This window comes from Budorcas taxicolor, chromosome 17 (assembly GCF_023091745.1).
Source record: "Budorcas taxicolor isolate Tak-1 chromosome 17, Takin1.1, whole genome shotgun sequence".
Classification (NCBI taxonomy): domain Eukaryota; kingdom Metazoa; phylum Chordata; class Mammalia; order Artiodactyla; family Bovidae; genus Budorcas; species Budorcas taxicolor.
Genome location: NC_068926.1, coordinates 71,356,399 through 71,374,523, shown reverse-complemented (window position 1 = coordinate 71,374,523; position 18,125 = coordinate 71,356,399). Strand labels below are relative to the sequence as shown.

General features: G+C 67.0%; 1 protein-coding gene across 1 annotated transcript in view; it reads right to left on the bottom strand.

Annotated features, from left to right (window-relative positions):
• The window catches only part of CABIN1 (calcineurin binding protein 1), a 73,566-nt gene that overhangs the window by 17,119 nt on the left and 38,322 nt on the right, over positions 1-18,125 (bottom strand). Inside the window, exons 26-29 of the mRNA XM_052654434.1 lie at positions 17,493-17,668; positions 11,769-11,951; positions 10,093-10,424; positions 4,732-4,845 (exon numbers count right to left, since the gene is read on the bottom strand). Of these exons, the coding sequence (XP_052510394.1) occupies positions 4,732-4,845; positions 10,093-10,424; positions 11,769-11,951; positions 17,493-17,668 (805 nt within the window). The remainder of the gene's footprint in view (positions 1-4,731; positions 4,846-10,092; positions 10,425-11,768; positions 11,952-17,492; positions 17,669-18,125) is intronic.

Below are 18,125 nucleotides of genomic sequence, written 5' to 3'. Positions count from 1 at the left end.
GCCTGGACCCCCCTCACAGGTGTGCGGCGTCATCCCCGCCCACGGGGGTTCTGGAGCCCAGGGCGCCCCAGCCCACCTGAGGAGGAAATGAAGCCCAGGCCAGTGCTGCTGGGGCCGGGGCCGGGGCCGGGCATGGGACGGAACCCGACCCTGTGCCGGCCTGGTGACGGGCTGGGCCTGCTGGGGAAGCTCCACCTGCTCTGGCGTACCCTTGTTTCCAACTTTCTACGTGTGATCTGGGGTCGATGTTTCAGAATTTGTTTTTAATCAACCACATTCCTGCAACATCCTTCCCAACTGGCCCTAAGCCCCCGCACCCCCTCCCAGTGGGCTGGTGAACTCTGCTCCATGAGGTCCCTATCCCAGCTGTGGCTGCCCCCGCCCATGGGGCCTTCCTGCACCCGCTCCTGGACGCGGTGGCCCCAAGACACACGTGGTCCTCGATAACGCCCTGAGGTGGGTCTGGGAAGGCCCATTTGCAGACAAGAAGCTGAGTCTAACCAGTGCTGACCAGCTTGTCCAAAACCGTCAGCTGCAGCTGGGGCCAGGTGTGGGGCAGGCCCGGGGCTGGCTGGGGACGAGGACGCGCACGTGTGTGCGTGTGTCCCTGGCCAGGCCAGTGAGGCCTGTGCTCCACCCCCAGGGGTGTGTGGGGGCCGTAGCCTGTCGCCCTGGAAACCAGGCGGGGCCCCCTAGAGCTTGCCGCTCTAGTTTGGATTTCAAACTCAAAGCCACTCTCTCAGAACCCACTCGGCCAAACTTTCCAAGTAGGAAAAGTGGAAGGAAAGGGAGCCTGGCACCCGAGTGGGGAAGCCCTGGCTGGCGGGCAGAGGGGTGGCGGGGCGGGGACCCCAGATCTCCCCCGGGTCCAGGCCCCCTCCTCCAGGGAGCGAGTGGCCGGAGCAGGTGGGCCCAGCCCTTCCTGACTCTGGGAGCTGCTGCCCTTTGGTGTTTGCCAACGGGTGTGTGAGAAGGCGCTTTTGGAAAAAGGGCTGGAAAACCACTGACCTCATCCAGCTGGCCGGCCTTTGCACATGGGGAAACTGAGCTCAGAGGGGTTGGACCTGGAAGTCAACAGCAGGGTGAACCCACAGGCAGGGCGATGTGCCGGGCCCCCCGTGGGCGCACAGGAGGCCCGAGGTCGGGCCTGGCATGGACGGGGCATCCACAAGCGCAGTGCGTGGACTGAGGTCTCACAGGGCAACCAGCACGGCAAGGGAGGCGGCCCGCAGGCCCAGCCCTGGTGGCCACCACGCGGGACACTCCTGAGCTCAGGGAACAACAGCGCGTCGGCTCCACACCCTGAGGGATCCGCCTACCCTGCGCCTGGGCTCGCAGGCCACTACCCGCCCACAGGCTGGGCGCCGCGGGGAGGGCCTGGATCTGGAGTGAGCTGGGTGCCCTGTGGGCCCAGAGGACCAAGCAGACTGGCGCAGCCCTGCCTCCCTCCCCCAGGACAGGTCCCTGAGGCACCACCACCCCAGCCAGGCCCTTGGGGAGCCCCACCAGGTCCTGCTCCCGCGGCCCCAGCAGACACACCCCACCCCCAGCCCTCTCCATCACTGGTCTGAGCAGCTCCAAACCCTGGGCCTCCTCCGGAAGTTGCCCGCCTGCAGTCCTCCAGACGGCGCCTGGCCTGGGGAGGCATCCCAGGGGACGGAGCTGAGCCTGCTACGTGCCTGCCTCAGAAAGCCTCAGCGGGGCCACTGGTCCTGGGAGCTGGCTTCTGACAAAGGACTCGCTGTAGGAAAGGTGTCCCTGCTGGAGACTGCTCTCAGGAAGGTGACAGGGCAAGCTCCCGGCTGCTGGCCTGGGCTGGCCAGAAACTCTGGCGTGGAGGCCGCCCGCAGGACGTGGGCCCCGGGCTGCGTTCCGCACCCCCCGGTGGGCTGTCACAGTGGGCTCAAGGATGCCAGGGGCTAAAGCCCCCCCACTGCCTGTTTCTGCCCAAGCATCCTGGCAGGGGGCACTATAGTGAGCCCACACTGGCCGCCAGGGGCCAGGTAAGCATGCAGGTGGGGGCAGCCCACCTGGAGTGGGGTTTCCCAGACCCGCCGTGCAGCGATCTATGACCGCCGTGCTCCTGTCTGGGCGAGGCCTGGGCAGCCTGTGCACCTGAAGGCCTTAGGCATCTGCTCCAGACCGAACCGGGCCCAGCGCAAAAAGGCCACAAAGTCCGCCAAGCTTGCAGAGCCGGGGGCATGGGAAGGAAGGAGACCTCGGCGCAGCTAAGAAATCACAAGTTTGCTAACCTTTTAAAGGCTCTTAAAAACTGGGCCTGTTTTCCCCGGAGAACTTGAAGTGACTCTTTTGTTTACTCTGCTTCTGCAGCCAGCCCATCGATCATTCCAACAACGCTAAAAATAACACCGCGGTGGACGGACCCATACTACAGGCCAGGCTGGGGTATCCTCAGGTTGAATGCCCTCTTCTCTCGTGTACCCTAGTCCCCTCTGGCCTGACCGGGGTCCTTCACCCCGACGTCAGGACGGTGCTGCTGCGCTCGCGGCCCCCCGCCTCCCTTCCAGCGGCTCAGGGAGCGGTGCAGGCTGTGGGGAGGGACACACCTGCCCCTTGTGGCCGTGTGCCCTCGGGCCCGTGCCCAGGGAAGCCGTGGTCTCCTGCCCAGGCCACGCGTGCCCCTCATCACCAGCGGGCCGACCTCAGTATGGGGCCAGCACCAGTCTCACCCTCCCGCCAGCCACGCTTCGGCATGAGACAGCGCGAAGCCCCAGTCCCTCCTCCAGCCCTACCGGGAGTGGAGCCCCAGCCTAGGCGCCTCCCCTGCTGGCACCGCCATGAGACGGGACTGCCTGTCCCGCCGTGCGTGGGCCTGGGGCCCCGGGACCTCTCTCAGCCCAGCTGGCCCTGGCCTGGCACGAGTCGGCTCCACACTCAGCGACATGCGCCTCGAGGTGTGGGCAGAGGGACTGGTCACAGCCGGCCGAGCCAAGGGGCGCGGACGTGGTGGGCCCAGCCTCGGACAAGCCATGGGCTGCTGCCAGCGGCAGCGTCCTCTCCAGACCGGCCTGGCCCTGGCTCCAGCGGGCGCCGGTGCAGGGGGAGGGGCGGGAACATGCGGCGTGTGCAGAGCAGCGCCTCCTCCCTGGGCTGAGCCTGCGAAGGGCCTGCATTTGGGGCTGCTGTCGGGGGCGGTGCGGTGACTCAGCGGCAGGGGCAGATGCGAGCCTGCGACAAGGGGCTGCCCACCAGCCCCCAGGCGTGGAGCAGGGAGGGGGCACGGGGAGGGCGGCCGAGCTTGCTGTTGCGGCCGGCTCTGGCAGAGACCCCCGGGGCTCTCAAGGGTAGGAGGGGGTCACGTTTGCCCATCAGGGACTGCCAGGGAGCTCCGAGCCCTGGAGGCCGCCTTTAGTCAGCACAGCAGCACTCTCCCTGGGGGAGCAGGTGCTGGCCGAGGCCTGGCCTGCACGCTGGGCACCGTCTCTGACCTCAGGGGCCCCTGGCTGGGAGCTGGGCCTGGCCCTCCCTAGCACCTGCCTCTGCAGCTGGGCGGGGCTGGCGGACCCTGTCACCCACCACTGGAGGCGGTCAGGATGGGACGGACACCTGCCAAGAAGCGCGGGCGCCAGGGACAGAGGGATGCCTCTCCCTGCTCCGCCTGCCCGGCAGCTGCTGCTGCGGGCTCCCGAGCAGGGGCCTTCCTCCCACCAGGGCCTCGGGGAGCACTCGGCTCCAGGGCACAGACACGTCACGACAGAGAGGCGACTCCTGACGACCGTTTCTCCTGTCGGTTTAAGCAGCGTGGAGCTGCGACAGACAGGACCCCAGGCGTGGTGCCTGCTGAGTGTGCCAGGGCCTCTGGGGCAAAGGGACAGGCCAGGGCATGGGAAGGGACCCGTCGCCCTGGGTACCCCACGGGCAGGCCGAGATGCAAGTCGCTTTGGTTCTGAGAGGGAGGGGCTGGCAGGGACATGCCCCCAGCTCCAGAGCCCTGCTTGACCCCTGGTCACGCCTGAGTAGGAGGGGAGGCACCGTGGACCCAGACGCCCGCACCCGGCCGCCTCTCAGCTTGAGAGCCAGCAGCTGCCACAGCCGTCTAGACCCAAGACCCGCCCCGCCCTGCTCCGGCCCAGGCCAGTCCTGCCATCTGCTTTCCCAAGACGTACAGGGAACCGAGGGAGACACAAGAGAAAGCAACGCTCAGAGGATCCATGCAACATGCCGAAGCACCCCCGAGGACGGGGGGCAGGCCGGGGACCCAGAGGTGAGGCGGTGAGAGCGCAGACCAGCGGTCTCTGTGCTAGCGGGGCGAGGCAGCGAGGCCCGGCCGGGGGGCAGCCGCGAGTTCCCAGGGCCCCAGGCGCGGGCCCCTACCCTGTGTGGAGCACCAGAGAGCACTCAGAACCCAGCACTGGCCACACTCGCTTTCTCTGCAGCAGCGTGGCCCCAGCCAACCTTGGTGCCCAGGCCCCCTTGGGGGGAGCAGGGCGCAGGCCTGGGGCCCCTCGCACGGAGCCCCCTGCGCGGCCCTGGAGCCCTGCCAAGCTCCACAGGCCTCTCCCACAGGTGCCAGGAGGGGCAGCCACCTGCCAGGAGCCTCTCGGCAAGCAGGGGCCGCTCCCCAGCCTGGCGCGCTCTCGCCTGCGCCACCCCGCAAGGCCTCCGAGGACGCCGCCCTCCCGCCCACCCCAGGGTCATTTCCCGCGCCCGCCATCCGTGACGGGCGCCGGCAGCCCGCAGCTGCGGAAATCAACAAGGCACAGTACTCACGTTGAAGAAATTGGTCTTGTTCCTCTCGCAGAAGAGCCCCTGTGCCGGCATGTGCTGCAGCTGTTGCCACGGGACACCACTGCCTAGCAACACGTCGCGGGCCCACCGGAGGTTCTGGGGAAGCAAGAAGTAGGTTGGGAGTGAGTGTGTGGGCAGCATCGGGCACCCACGGGGAGGGGGGCGGTCCCCTCCTTCCAGGCTGCGCCAGCCAAGCAGCAGTGCCCGCAGACAGCCGTCCTGTGGCGCTCACGGCCCGGGCTTGATCGCCCAGCCACGAGTGCATTTCTGAGCTGGTCTCGTGCCCTGCACAGCTGAGCTAGGAGAGCGCGGCTGCAGACTGCCTGGGGAGGGCACAGACGGATGCCTGGCCCTGCCCAGATACACAAGATACTGCAGGGACCCAGCACCCCACTGTTGGCCGGAGTCCCCCAGCAGCCCAAAGGGTCCAGGTTGACTTGTTAGGCTGTGGGAGACAGCCCTGAGCCCTGGGGAGCTGGCGCTACAGGACGCCAGGGGAAGCGAGTTGGTGGGAGGGGCTCTGTCCACCGCTCAGGCCGCTGCTCTCTGGCCACGGTACCTCTTGGTGGAAGCAGGGAGGGCGAGGCCTGAACACCAGGCCCTCGAGGGGAGTGCAGACTGGGCTGGTCCATCAGCCTCCTCCAGACAGCTCCTGGGAGCTGTTAGAAACACCCCGCTGCCCCCCAAACAGGCTTGGGGGGGCCCGGGTCTGTGGCAGAGGTACATGCCCGTGCCGGTCCGTGTGGGGGCGCCCCGCAGCCGTGGGGACTAGACCACCCTCTCCAGGCCTCCGCTGCCCACGTGGAGGATGGCGGTGGCCACTGGGCCACTCCTCGGGCCAGGATGCCAACAGGAAAGCTGCTGTCTGCACACCCACTCCTCCCCCCAGGAGCTGGCCTGCCCTGACCTTGGCGACTGGAGCCTCCACCCTGCCACGCCCTCCCCCCTGCCAAGCTCTCAGGGAGGCATCCCTGGGAGGCAGAAGGCTGGGGTGGGCGTGACGCCAGCGTCTCCCCTGAGTTCCCTCGGTGTGGGGTTGCCTCAGGGCTCACAAGGCCGGTCACACGTCCCTACCTGGCGGGCAGCATGAACTTGCCTGTCCTCACACACCTGGAGCAGAGAGGCCTCGGGCCCCGCCCCGCCCCCGAGGACCCCGGCGGGCTGCACCAGCTGAGCCTGAGGGGGAGGGCTGGCCTGTGCTCGGGGGCGGGGGGGGGAAGGGGGGGCCGAGGCCCCTCCCTCACCTCACGTGGCTCAGGCCCCTCTGCCAGCCTCACCCTCTGTCACTGGGCATTGCCTCCTGGTGACACGCCGGTGGGAGCTGCTGTCAGGGAGCCGCCACGGCCCAGAGGGGAGGATCTCCGAAGCGGGCAAGGCTCAGGAAGGCTGGGGGGCGCGGGGAAGGCCTCGTGGTGGAGCACCGGCAGGGCCGGGCCAGGCAGGTCCTCCTCTCTCTGTCCTCACCGGGAGGCCCAGATGAGCCCCTGCTTCTGGGTGGGGTGCAGGGAGGGGCCCGGCCATCTCCATGCCCGGCCCAGGCTCGGCTTCTTTCTCTCTGGACACCCGTGACCCGGGAGGGCCAGAGCAGGCAGAGGATGGTGAGAGCAGCCTGGCGCGGGGACTCCGCGCCACACGGGGAGAAGCAGGGAGCCCCCCGCGGGGAAGCACGCTGCTCGTGGCCTCTGGCCCTGCAGCTCCGTGGGGGCCGCGGGCGCCTCCAGGCAGGCAGCACCTGGGCGCCCGCAGGGGCGCCAGCGTCCCGGTGTGGCTTGGGCTGCATCTCCCTCACAGGTCATCGCTGGGGCGTCTCTGCGGCTGCTGCTGGCCCTGTGTGTGTCTTCTTGGAGAGATGTCTATTCAGGCCGTTTGCCCGTTTTCAAGTTGAGGTGGGTCTTAATTAATGAGTTGTAAGAGCTCTTTGTGTCTTCTGGGTACAAGCCTCTTGTCAGGTGTGTGGTCTGCACACCTCTCTCCCACCCTGCCGGTCCTCTTCTCACTTTGGCAGTGTCCCCTGAAGCACAGACGTTCTCCACTTCGATCGTGTCTGGCTTACTTACCTATTTTTGGTCACCCGTGCTTTTAGCGTTCTATCTATGGAATCATCGTCTAATCCGAGATCACCTAAGACTTACATGCGTGTTTTCTTCTAGGCGTCTTGTAGTTTCAGCTCTGAAATTGAGGTCTTCAATCCATTTCAAGTTAATTTCTGTATACACTGAGATGGCATCACCTACTCCATGGAAGTGAGTTTGAGCAAACTCTGGGGGTTGGTGATGGACAGGGAGGCCTGGCGAGCTGCAGTCCACGGGGTCGCAAGGAGCCAGACGCAGCTGAGCGCACAGGCAGGCCTCCAGCCTCACTCTGGCCGCCCAGTTATCCAGCACCGTCTGCTGAGAGGATACTGTCCTCTTCTGCCACGAGAGGATTGTGGCAGCCCCGCTGAAACTCTAGTGACCACAGACGCACCCGTTCAATGCTGGACTCCCGACTCGCCTGCACTGGCGTGTGATCGACCCTGAGCGCGGTGCCACGCCGGCTCTCCTTTCGGCTGTGACGCGACGCACGACGTAAACTCTGCCAGAGGAGCCGCTGTCCAGTGAGCGTCTCACAGTGCCGTGCGCTCACACTGCTGTGCAACCACGTCTCGAGCCCCGCTGGGGCTCTTCACCTTGCCAGTCTGAGCCCCGCCCATTCAGCAGCAGCTCCTGGGACCACACGTGCGCAGAGTCCTGCTGGACGCGTCCTTTCTTTGCGTCTGGACAATCTCACTGAGGACACCCGTGTTGGAGCAGGCATCAGAATGTCCTTTCTTTTGAAGGCTGAATAATATTCCACTCTGCTTTGATTACTGGAGATTTGCAGTGAGCTCTGATACTGGGACGTGTGAGTTTTCCAGGTCTGTCCCTCTCCAAGACTGTCTGGCTCCAGGAGCACATTGTAACCCACTCAGTCCTGGTCCTCGCGGCGGGTAGGGTCGCCGGCTCCCCAGGTGAGCCAGAGGCAGCAGGCTGGCGCCACGCAGTCACTCTCCAGCGAGCTCCAGGGCCCCTGTGCTGAAAGGCCTCTGAGTGGCCCGTGTGGACGGTGGGAACCACAATTTTGAGTAATGCCACAGCCTAGGACTCAAACTCCTGCCAAGACCAAGCCCTTGGGGAATCACAGAGCAGCAAGCACTGTGTCCTCAGGCATGCCCCCCCACCACGGGCCAGCAGGACCCACACCTTGGGGGGCCCCAAGGCGGGAGTCTGGTGTACAGCAAAGCTGACCCTGGGCTGGAGGGCAGCCTTGGGGGAGGTCAAGGGTCCCCCGGGGCGGACGACTCCAGAAGGGATAGGAGGGCTGCAACCCTGGGCGGTGCCCACACAGAGGAGAAGGGCTGTGGTCCTCGAGTGGGGCCCTTGGGCAGGACCTGAGGGGTCTGAGGCTGGCTCCGCTGGGGCCGCTCTGCCCTGGGCAGCCACAGAGCCATAAGCAGGGAGCACGGAGATGCCACCGCCACGCCCAGGCAGACTCGACAAGGAAACGGACTGCTGCTGAGCCTGCGCAGCAGGAAGCATCTGTTACCCAACAGCTGCGTGGGAGGTGGTCACCGCTGGTCAGATACAGGCCACCAAGAGCTCTGGCCGGGCCCCAGGATGGCAGGCTGCTCGACTGGGCCCGGCACTCAGCCCAAGAGGCAGCGAGGTGTTTGAAAGCCACCCCGCAAGGCCTCTGTGCAGAGTGAAGAGCAGCCTGTGGGCCCCCGGCTGCTGCAGAAAGGGACCTCCATCTTGGAGAAGCAGGCCATCAGGCGGGACACGCAGGGACCGAGAAGCCGCAGACGCGCGGTGTGGCCCCGCAGAACAGCCAGCTGGGCAGCCTCGTCCCTGCCGCTGGGCCCACGCCCAACCCACAGGTCCCCCAGCCCATCAGCCCAGCATGGGGGACCCAAACGCCCTGGGCTAATTTGCAGAAAAGCACAGGGCCAACAGTGAGCAGTGTAGGGGGGCACGGTGGAGACGGCTGGGCCCCGGGAGCCGGGCTGCCTGACGTCGAGCAGAGAGGACGTGACCCCCGACGGTCACTGTCGTGCAGGCAGATACACACGCAGGGGGCCTTTGTCTCACGCCAGCAGAACCGTGGACAGCGCCCCCAAGTTCTCTAGCTGACATAAGTGTGGTTTCCCGCTTTTCGAAAACCCTCCCAGCAAAAACACAGGCTGAGGAGCCCGCGCGGCCCAACCCCAGGCCCAGGCTAAAGCCATTTGTGGGAGTGCAGAGGCGCCCGGGGCCCCCCTGGGGCCTGCGACGCAGCCCTGCTCTCCCTCCAGCAGCCGGTGACTGCCCCTCCATTCTCAGGGCATCTCACCCCCCAGGTCCCACCTCGGCTCTGCTTCTGGAGGAGGGGAGAGCACTTGCAGGCCCCACAGGCTACTCCTGAGGGGCTTCATTCAAACCCAGGTCTGCCGGGTGCAGAAGGCCCGGGCATGGCCGGACGCAGCCAGGCAGGCGGGGACGCGCAGCGGGGGCCAGGAGAGCCGGACAGCCCGCAGCCCCTACCAGGCTGCAGTGCCCGTGTGCCCTGCCCTGGGGAGCCAGCCTGCCGCGTGCACAGCCACGCCGCACCGCACCACGCCCCCACAGCAGCTGTCAGGGGGCTTCCTGCCACAGCCAGCTCCGTCTCAGGCTGTCTGCCCTCCCTGTCTCTTCAGGCCCCCAGCACGGGCCTCTAGGGGTAGCGGCTCCTGAGCCCAGGCATTACTAAGCGGGGGAGCCAGACAAGAGTGGAGGCCACAGCCGGACCCCGGGCCACCCCGCCAGCCCGTTGCCCGCCTGGGCAACGCCCTCCCCTCCCTGCAGCCACCACAGCTCCTCCACACTCGGGCTCCGAGAGCGGTGCCTTCCTCCAGCCTCAGCAGCGCCCCAGCCTGCCTGGGCCCCACTACTTTCCCTGTGGGACCCATCGTAGCGGGACTCGCCTCACCGGCTCACTGGTGCACTGCAGATCTGCCCCGTGTGAATGCAGCTCTAGGGGGGCTGTCTCCCCAGCTCCTCCGGGCAAGTCGGGAGCCCAGAAAAGGACACAGACGGACCCCACTCCCCCCACCAACACTAAGCGCCCGCAAGAGAGGCCTGGTGGGAAGCGCGGGAGCCCCGACGTCCGGGGCCCCGCTGCTGAGTCTACACGGTCCGCCGGCCGAGCTGGAGGAGGCCGCCAAGGCCAGGAGGTCCACGCGAGCTGCGCCCCTCCCAGTCGCCCCGCCCACTCGAGCCGCGCCCCCTCCCACTCAAGCCGCGCCCCCTCCCAGTCACCCCGCCCACTCGAGCCGCGCCCCCTCCCAGCCGCCCGGCCCGTGGCGCTCACCCGGTGGGTCCTGCTGTGCGTGTAGAGGAAGGCCAGCCGGTAGAGGCTCTTGTAGTGCTGTGGGAAGCGGCCGAGGCAGAGGTGCAACGAGGCCACACACTGCTCCGTGAGGAACTGCCGCTGCTCCTCCGCCCCGGTGGGCAGCCCCTGCGGGAAGGCCGGCGGCTCCGCGGGCGCGTCCGCCCGCCTCCTCCCATCCCCTGGGGCCGGCCCAGGCGTCTGGGGCTTGGCGGGGCCGCCAGCGGGGCCCAGGGGGTCGGCAGCAGGCTTCTGACTGCCCTGCTCCGTGGCCCGGGAGCCTTCGCTGCTCTCCGAGGACTCCTCGGCTCTCCCTGCGTTGAGAACAAGGAGACTGTCACCTCGGCTCTAGAGCCCTCCTCGTGGCCGGTGGCACCGGCGACAGAAGCCCCTCGTGACAGCCGCACGGTGGGACAGGGGCAACCCTGCAGCAGGGGTCTCCGCCCCCAGGGCCCCACTGAGGCCTTCGTGGCCTCCCGTCTCCTCCTTGACAACACAGGCCATCCAGCTGGTGTGCAGCAGAGGTGGGGCTGCGAGCGGGGCACGGGGTACCCCTGCAGATGGGGCGCAGGCTGCCCACCTCCAGGCAGTGCAGGGACACGAGACACGGTCCACAGAGGGCAGGCGAGGCGCCCATACCCAGGGCACCACCTGCTCCAGGCTCGGCGCCCCCCACCCCAGCCTCCCTCTCCATCTTAGGGGAAGACCAGAGGAACTCTGTGCCAACCCAGTACACCCACTGCCCCCGATCAATGCCCCATCCCTGGTCCTTCGGGGGACACCTTTTCCGACCCACAGGGGTGAGGGACAGGCGGCAGGGAGCAGACAGCTGGGGGCCTCCCTAGCACGCACAGCTCTGGCCACATGGCCACACCCACATGTGAGCCCCTGAGCCCAGACTGTCCCATCCAGGGCCTGTGTGGTGACTCTGGAGCCAGGCCTGGACGCCAGGGACAGGTTACCACCCTCCCACCAGACAGGCAGTGTGGGGGGCAGATAAGGGTGCAGACTCGCCCTCTGGACCTCACGTACTTGTCTAGTAAATGGGAACAGCCAGTGCTTTTCCCAGGGATGCTAGGAGGCTTGGCCGTTGCTGCTGCTATCTGCCAAACAGCTGTGAGCCCCAGCCGGGCTAGCGTGGAAACGCTTTCAAAATCCACGGCTGGCCAACCAGCCTTGGCCTCAGAGCATGGCCAGGATTGCTTGCCTGCCTGCAGCCTCCCAGCAAGGGCAGAAGTGGGGCTGACCACTGGCTTCCACAGTGGGGCCTGGGGATCGCAGGAGTGGGGAGCTGGGCAGACCCCAGGGCCAGATCAGGGCCCTGCCAAGAAAGGCGGGAGGGGGGTGTTCAGACCAAAAAGCAAGCACGTGTGATGCACGGGACACTGTGTGGCCGTCTGCACCGGCCCGGGGGTCTGACAAGGACAGCGTCACCAGTGCTCACTGAGCGTCATGCACCTTCCTGAGATGCTGTGTTGAACTCCAAGACCTGCAAGCAGGCCTGGGGTCATTCCCACCCTTCGGGAGAAGCACCGAGGCCCGGCCTGTGAGTGACTCGGCTGACCGCGGTCCCGGGCACTGGCGGAGGCGCCAGGGCAAAGGCCAGGCCACTCCCAGGACGCCTGGCCGACCAGCCGCGCCGAGTCAAGGCTCCGTACCTCTCTCCTCTGTAGCCGCCGGAAGCTCTTTACCAGACAGTCCTGGTTGGGAGCCAGGAGCGGGCGGCCTCTTCTCTGCGCAGGGCCTCCGGGAGCCCTCCTGGGAGCTGGCGGGCTCGCTGAAGAAGTCCTGGGTGGAGCTCGAGTCTGAGAGTGCCACGGCCGTGCTGTCCTGGCTGCGCTCTGGGGAGGAGGAGAGTAGCGGTGGGTGAGCCGCGCAGTGGGGCCCAGAGGGGCCTCCCCGGGAGCCCCCCGCAGCCACTGCTCACTGCCCGGCCCGCCACCCTGGAGGCATCGAGCCCCCCGCCGAGGCACCAGTCTCCCGGGGCGTCCTTCCCTGGGGAGCGGTGCTCTGGTGCGTGTCTGACAGCAGGCTCTGGGGGACAAGCTTGCGCTTGTAACATCCCCGGGTCCTGCATCACGAACACTCCCGCCGCGGCTGACCGCCAGTTGCCAGTGTGATCCGTCGGCACGTGGGGCTGGGAGGAGACGTGCGGTAGTGGCCCACCGCAGGGCGTTCCCACCATAACAGGCACACGTGACCGAGAGGGTCAGGGCTTGGCCAACGCCATTAGCCAACGTGTGGTGGGTCTGCAGTGACAGTACAGACACCTGGGCTCACCCACAGGGTGCGGGCCACAGCTGGGGGAAGGGCGTGAAGCCCTGGCGGGACCTTTTCCCCAAGGGAGCAAAGCCAAAGGCACCAGGCCACACAGGGCAGGTGAAGCCCGTGGGAAACACCTGCCCTGCACGAGGCCCCAGGCCCCAGTGCTCCCACCCCAAGATGCAGGGACCCGGCCCTCTGGCTGTGCAGCGGCACCCAGACCACAGAGGACCAGCAGGGCCCAGCCCAGGCCGGAAGGTGCCGACTCCAGGACAAGAACTCTGCTGCAGGGAGAGGGGTGAGGATGCAGAGGAACCCCAGAGGGGCACACAGAGGCGTGAAGTGAGTGGCAGGCAGAGACGGACCCTGAGAAGCCTTCTGGCCGACCAGCCAGCCCTGAGCAGAAGGCAGTGTCGGGGGAACTGGAATCCGGGGCGGGGGGCCCTGAGGAGGCCCGGCAACGGCAGGGCCCGGCCCCCGCCTCGTCTGCCTCTGCCCCCGCCTGGCGCCCGGGAGCACAGCGCGAAGCCCACTCTGGGCGTGAGCCTCACTCCCTTCAGCATCCTCTGTCCTGCATGTGCTGTCCCAAGCCCACGAGAAATCTCAGACACACACACACAAGCAGAAGAGCACCGTCAAGAGACAAAGCGGTCGGCACGGCCATGTCAGAGATGCCCGCCCCTCCTCTCCACGCTCCGTGTCCCTCAACTGTCACTGCCCACAGGAGAGCCGCAGCCACACAACATGGGCTGACCGCGCTCAAGGCAGGAGCCCGACGGGGGGAGAGGCATGCCGCCCACGCCACGGGACCGTGTCACCCGAGGACAGACTTCAGTCCCTTAAGAGGTCTCAACCCCAGTGCAGATGCTAAGTTACTCTGTAAAAAGACTTGTGAATAAACCAATCGGAGAGATAACATATGACCATCACAAGAGGCTGCAGCTCGACAGGGAAAGGGCCTGAAGCCTGCAAGGCCACCGTCAGACAGCGCCCTGCAGCTCTAGGGAAGAGGGGCCCTGGGGAGCAAGAGCGTGTGAGTGCTCATGCCCGGGAACCAGAGGACACGTGTGTCGCTCCAAAGATGGCCACCAATGGGCACTAAGGGCCCTGGGACAGGTCTTTCCTATCTTCTCTGTGTGTCTAAGAGGGTCAGCGTGAGGCTGCTGAGAACGATCCTGATCTTCAGTACTACGAAGCAAGCAAGGTTTCACACTAAGAAGCCAGTCAAGCCCCCGTGAGGCCTTGGCAGGGGTTGTGCTGGGGGCTTCCAGGCCCCAGTCCTAAGGCAGGGCCAGACCCAGCGGAGAGCTGGGAGACCCACAGGGCTGGACGGGAGGGCCTTCCAGGCAAAGGCACACGGTGGACCCTGGGGACCACCCACCACCCAGGCACCCCTCCCCCACCTCCAGGGGGCGCCCAAGGCCCAGGGCAAGGGGACAGAGCTGGAGGTGCAGGGAGCAGGGCCCGGCCGGCTGACTTAGGGCGGGCCGTCCCCTGCGGCTCTCTCCAGGCAGGTCTGACTCAGCCCACACCCCCTGGACTCTGAGGGCTCCCAGGCCAGCCCGAAAGAGCTCTGGTGACAAGACACGCAGTCCCTGCTGTGTTTTCTCCATTTGCTCCGGCAGGATGACTAGAAACGGCCCACGGCCATCCAGTTTGTTAGCTCGGCTACATGAAGGCTCAAGGAAAGAACTGTATGCCCGTGTGGTCAGAACCGTGGCCACTCCGGCTGCTGAACCCCAAGAGGGTGACCCCCGTTCCGCTGGCCAGAAAACAACAGGTTCTAAGAAAAGTCAGCCTGAGTGCAGTCAATGTTTTCAGAACTCTTTACACTGGCAAGGTCTGCCCCAGTCGGGCCGATGACCACCAGGAAAGGACCCGTCCACTGGGGGCAGGGCTGGCCGTGGAATGGGGTCCCCCGCTATAGGCCCCGCAGACTGGACAGAGGCCCCAGAGAAGAAACACCAGGAACCCAGTCCACACTCCCCAGAAAGGCAGCAGCAGCCTCCCCTCGGGCCTCTCTTCTCCCACCTGCTCACTCAGCGTCCGAACACCATGATGTCGCCAAGCTCCATGTCTTTGCTTCCACGGTCCCTTGCCTGAAATGGCCCTTCTCCAGGAAGTCCTCTCGACCCACCAAACCCCAGAGGCAGCTCATGACGCTCCCTTGGGGCACCAAGCGCCGCCCCAGGGACACACAGACCCAACCAAGGCCTCATCTAGGCTCCCCCAACGGCGCCCTCTCCCAGGCTGAGCACCCACCAGGCACTCCCCAGACACCATGAAGAGCTGCAGCCTGAAGACCAGGGAGGGGAGGAAGAGGAGGCTCACGGGCCGGCCCTCTCCCGGCTCCCCACCCTGGCCTGACGCTGGGCCCGCCCTGTGGGGAGGCAGGGGCGCCCGGGCACCGTGGGCAGGGCTGTGCCCAGAACACAGCCTGCCCTGCGTCCACCTGTTCTTGAGGACGCTGCCCCGCCCCGCCCGGACGTGCCCGGGCCCTGTCCTTCAGAGACCACGCGAGAGTCTGCCGCCTCTGCGACCTTCTTAAGTGAAAAGCAACGAAGCGACAGGAGTGCAGACGGAGGGGCCTGCCAGGCAGGCAGGCGGCACAGGGAGGCCGGGGCTGCAGCGCGTCTGCCCGGAGCTGGGGCGGAAGCCAAGCGCGTCAGACATACACTCTCCAAACACCGCACAGCGACGCGGAAGTGCCCTGGCCACGGGCAGCAGGGAGCTGGACTGAGGGGCAGCATGCGTCAGCTTGGTCCCTGAAGCGAGCCGGGACAGCGCAAGCGGGACGGCCAGGGCGGCGCGCTCAGGGTTAGGGGCGGCACGGGCAATGCTGGCGGAGGCAGCGTGGGTGACCGTGGGGACGGGCACAGGTGTACATGACACAGGTGGGGGATGGCGGCGTGGCAGTGGCGATGGATGCTACGGGGCTCCCCGAGGACCTGCATGGCTCACCAACCCCGGGGCTCCTGCTGCACATGGGCCCACAGGCACCCCGCAGCCCGGTGGCCCCGCCCTTCTGACCCCCACACCCCTGTCCTGGCTAAGCTTCGCCCAGAAGGCAAGGCCACAGGCTGCCTGGAGGGCCCACCCCAAGGCCCCCGCCCGCTCCGGGACTCTGAGGTGACATGGAGGACATCAGGAGACGGCGAGGGGCGTGGCCAGTCCATTCCAGGGCCAGGTCGCTCTGTCAGGCCTACTCCCTGGACCCTGCCGGCAGCGACCCCCCCACCAGGGAGACATACACACCCAGCACCCTCGGCCTGCAGGGGCCTCCCAGGGGGGCCTCCCCACTGCCCACCTGAGACTCCAGCTGCCCTCAGCCCAGCCCCAACTAGCCCTGCAGCCTCCTGCCCTCAGCCCGCTCCCTCAGAGGGGACAGGACCCACGGCCAAGCCCGCCAGGTTGCCGCAAGCACGGGCGCCTGGTGCCACACCCGGGACCCAGCCCGGAGCCACCACACAGAGCTTCCTGCAGGGACCCAGACCCGGGACCCAGCCCGGAGCCCCCGCACAGAGCTTCCTGCAGGGACCTGGATGCACACACGCACAGCACACATGCGCGCTGCACACCGCAGCGTGGGGAGCACAGGGCCTGCTCCAGGCTCTCATCCTGCTGGGTCAAGCCCGTGTCAACAGCCATCTCTGGAAGCACCCTGAAGGCGCCAACGCACTCTGGCGCTGAAATCCTCAACAGCATCTCCCGAGACGGACAAACTGAGAGGTGAGGCTGCAGGGCTGCAGAGCAGAGGCCTCGCGCTGTCTGTCCCTCTTGGTCCAGCCGGGGCCCTCGGTCAGCCATGTGCACCTCCCGCTGCCCGGGGACTGCTTGGTTCCAGGCACTCTCCCCAGGGCTGCGGGCGGGCGGCAGAAAGCTCCCCACCCTGGTGTGGGTGGCTCAGAGAGCACCCAGGCCTTTGACGCTACGCTGCGTGATCATGAAGATGGTGAGCAGGCGTCAAGCTCCCTACACAGGCCCTGGCCGCCTTCCAGAACCTCTCCCAGTCTCTCTGGATAAGAGCTGACCTGGGCGCACTCTGGGGCTGAGGCGGAGGCGTCCTCAGGAGCAGCGCGGCCTGAGGTGGACCCGGCGCTCAGCGGCCCATCCAGGGGGCAGCAGGGTCGCCTTCAGGGCTGAGGTGGCACCTGGCTGTGCGCGCGGCTCCCTGCACATGCCTCCGGAGCCAGGCGCCCAGCACACATGACACCAGCACCTGTCTGCAGTGCTCTGCTCCCCAGCGCCACGCACACGTGTGTGCCAGGGCGGGACCCCGAGTGGCGCTCCCAACCCCGAGGCTGGCCTGGCCCCAAGTCCTCCAGAGAGTGCCTGGCCGAAGGGACTTCCCGAGTAGGGACTCGTTTCCAGTGTTCTCTCAGTGTCCTCAAGATGAAAGGTCCCAAGAGGGCCCACCCTGAGGTGCGGGGCGGGGAAAGGCCTGCTTGGGGCACGTCTGTGGGGTCATAGTGGGAGGACAGGCCTCCCAGCTCCAGGTCTGTGCTCCCTGCTCGGGGCGGGCAGGTGGGGACGGAGACACACAGCACACGCTCAGACGGCCCACGCAGGTCTGCACACGCACACCCACAGCCGGGGGCCCAGCCAGCACGCGCTCCCCCCAGGGTGCAGACGGCAGCCCAGGGAGTTGCGTGCCCTGGGACCCCCGCGGCTCTGCGGGGCCCTGCTCCCACACCTGCCCTCAGGGCCCGGCCTGCGTCCTGGTGCGCCAGAGGAGAGCGTGAGGAGACCGACTGCGAGGCCGGCACGCAGGCCCGAGGTGTTAGTGAGGATGTGGTGACCGGCCGCCGCCTGCCCGGCCCGCATGGGGAGCCGGCCGATTCCCTGCCAGCTCGTCTGATCCCCACGGCCTCTCAGGTCCCCGGCCCGCAGCGGGCAAGGCGGACTCGCGGAGGCCCCCGGGGGCGGGGCAGGTGGCGGCCCTGAGCATGTGGGGGCAGAGGGTCAACGGTGAGTCCATGAGGTTAATGAAGACCGCAACATTGCCCGTGTCAGCCCACACCCGGCACCCCCTCACATAGCAAAGCAACTTGTTGCCCGAAGCGCCCCCCCGGGACTGGCGTGCCGCCCTGGGCTGGCGGGAGGGGGAACAGGGACTGTACCGTCCGGCGTGGCCTGCTGGTGGGGTTTTTTACATTTGACGTAATCGTGGTCAACCGGAGTGGCTGTGTAAGGTGGGGAAGTCAGACCTGGGCCAGAGGAGGGGAGGGGGGCTCCGGGGCCCGGCAGTGTCCCAGCTGAAGAGCGGGAGTCCTCGTCCACCAGGCAGGCCTTCTCCCTGTGGGCCAGAGGGCAGGTGCATCAGGGTCCATCTCCCCTGAGGCGGGGCCAGTGCCTCTGGTGGCACCCTTCCCCTTTGGTGGCACCGTCCCCTCGGGTGGCACTCGTCTCCTTGGGTGACACTGTCCCAGGGCTGAAGGCGTGGCCCCAGGGGCCCTACTTGGGCTCCAGCCGTAGCCAGTCACTGCCCAATCTTTACAGCTGTGCCTGCTGCCAGCTCAAGTCTCACAGCAGGCAGACGCCTCCCTGGAGGCGCCCACCCCACACCCTCAGCACCTCGTGTGACACCCGGGGCCTGAGGGATCTCATCCTGGTCAGTGTGTGGCCACGCTCACACGTGCAGAAGCAAATGGCCGCAGAAAGCACGGCGCCCTGAGCTCCTCTCGGGAGTAGCACGTGCCAGCGGGTGGGGAGCGTCTCAGAGGCAGTCCCAGACCCACCGCCGGGACCGCCGA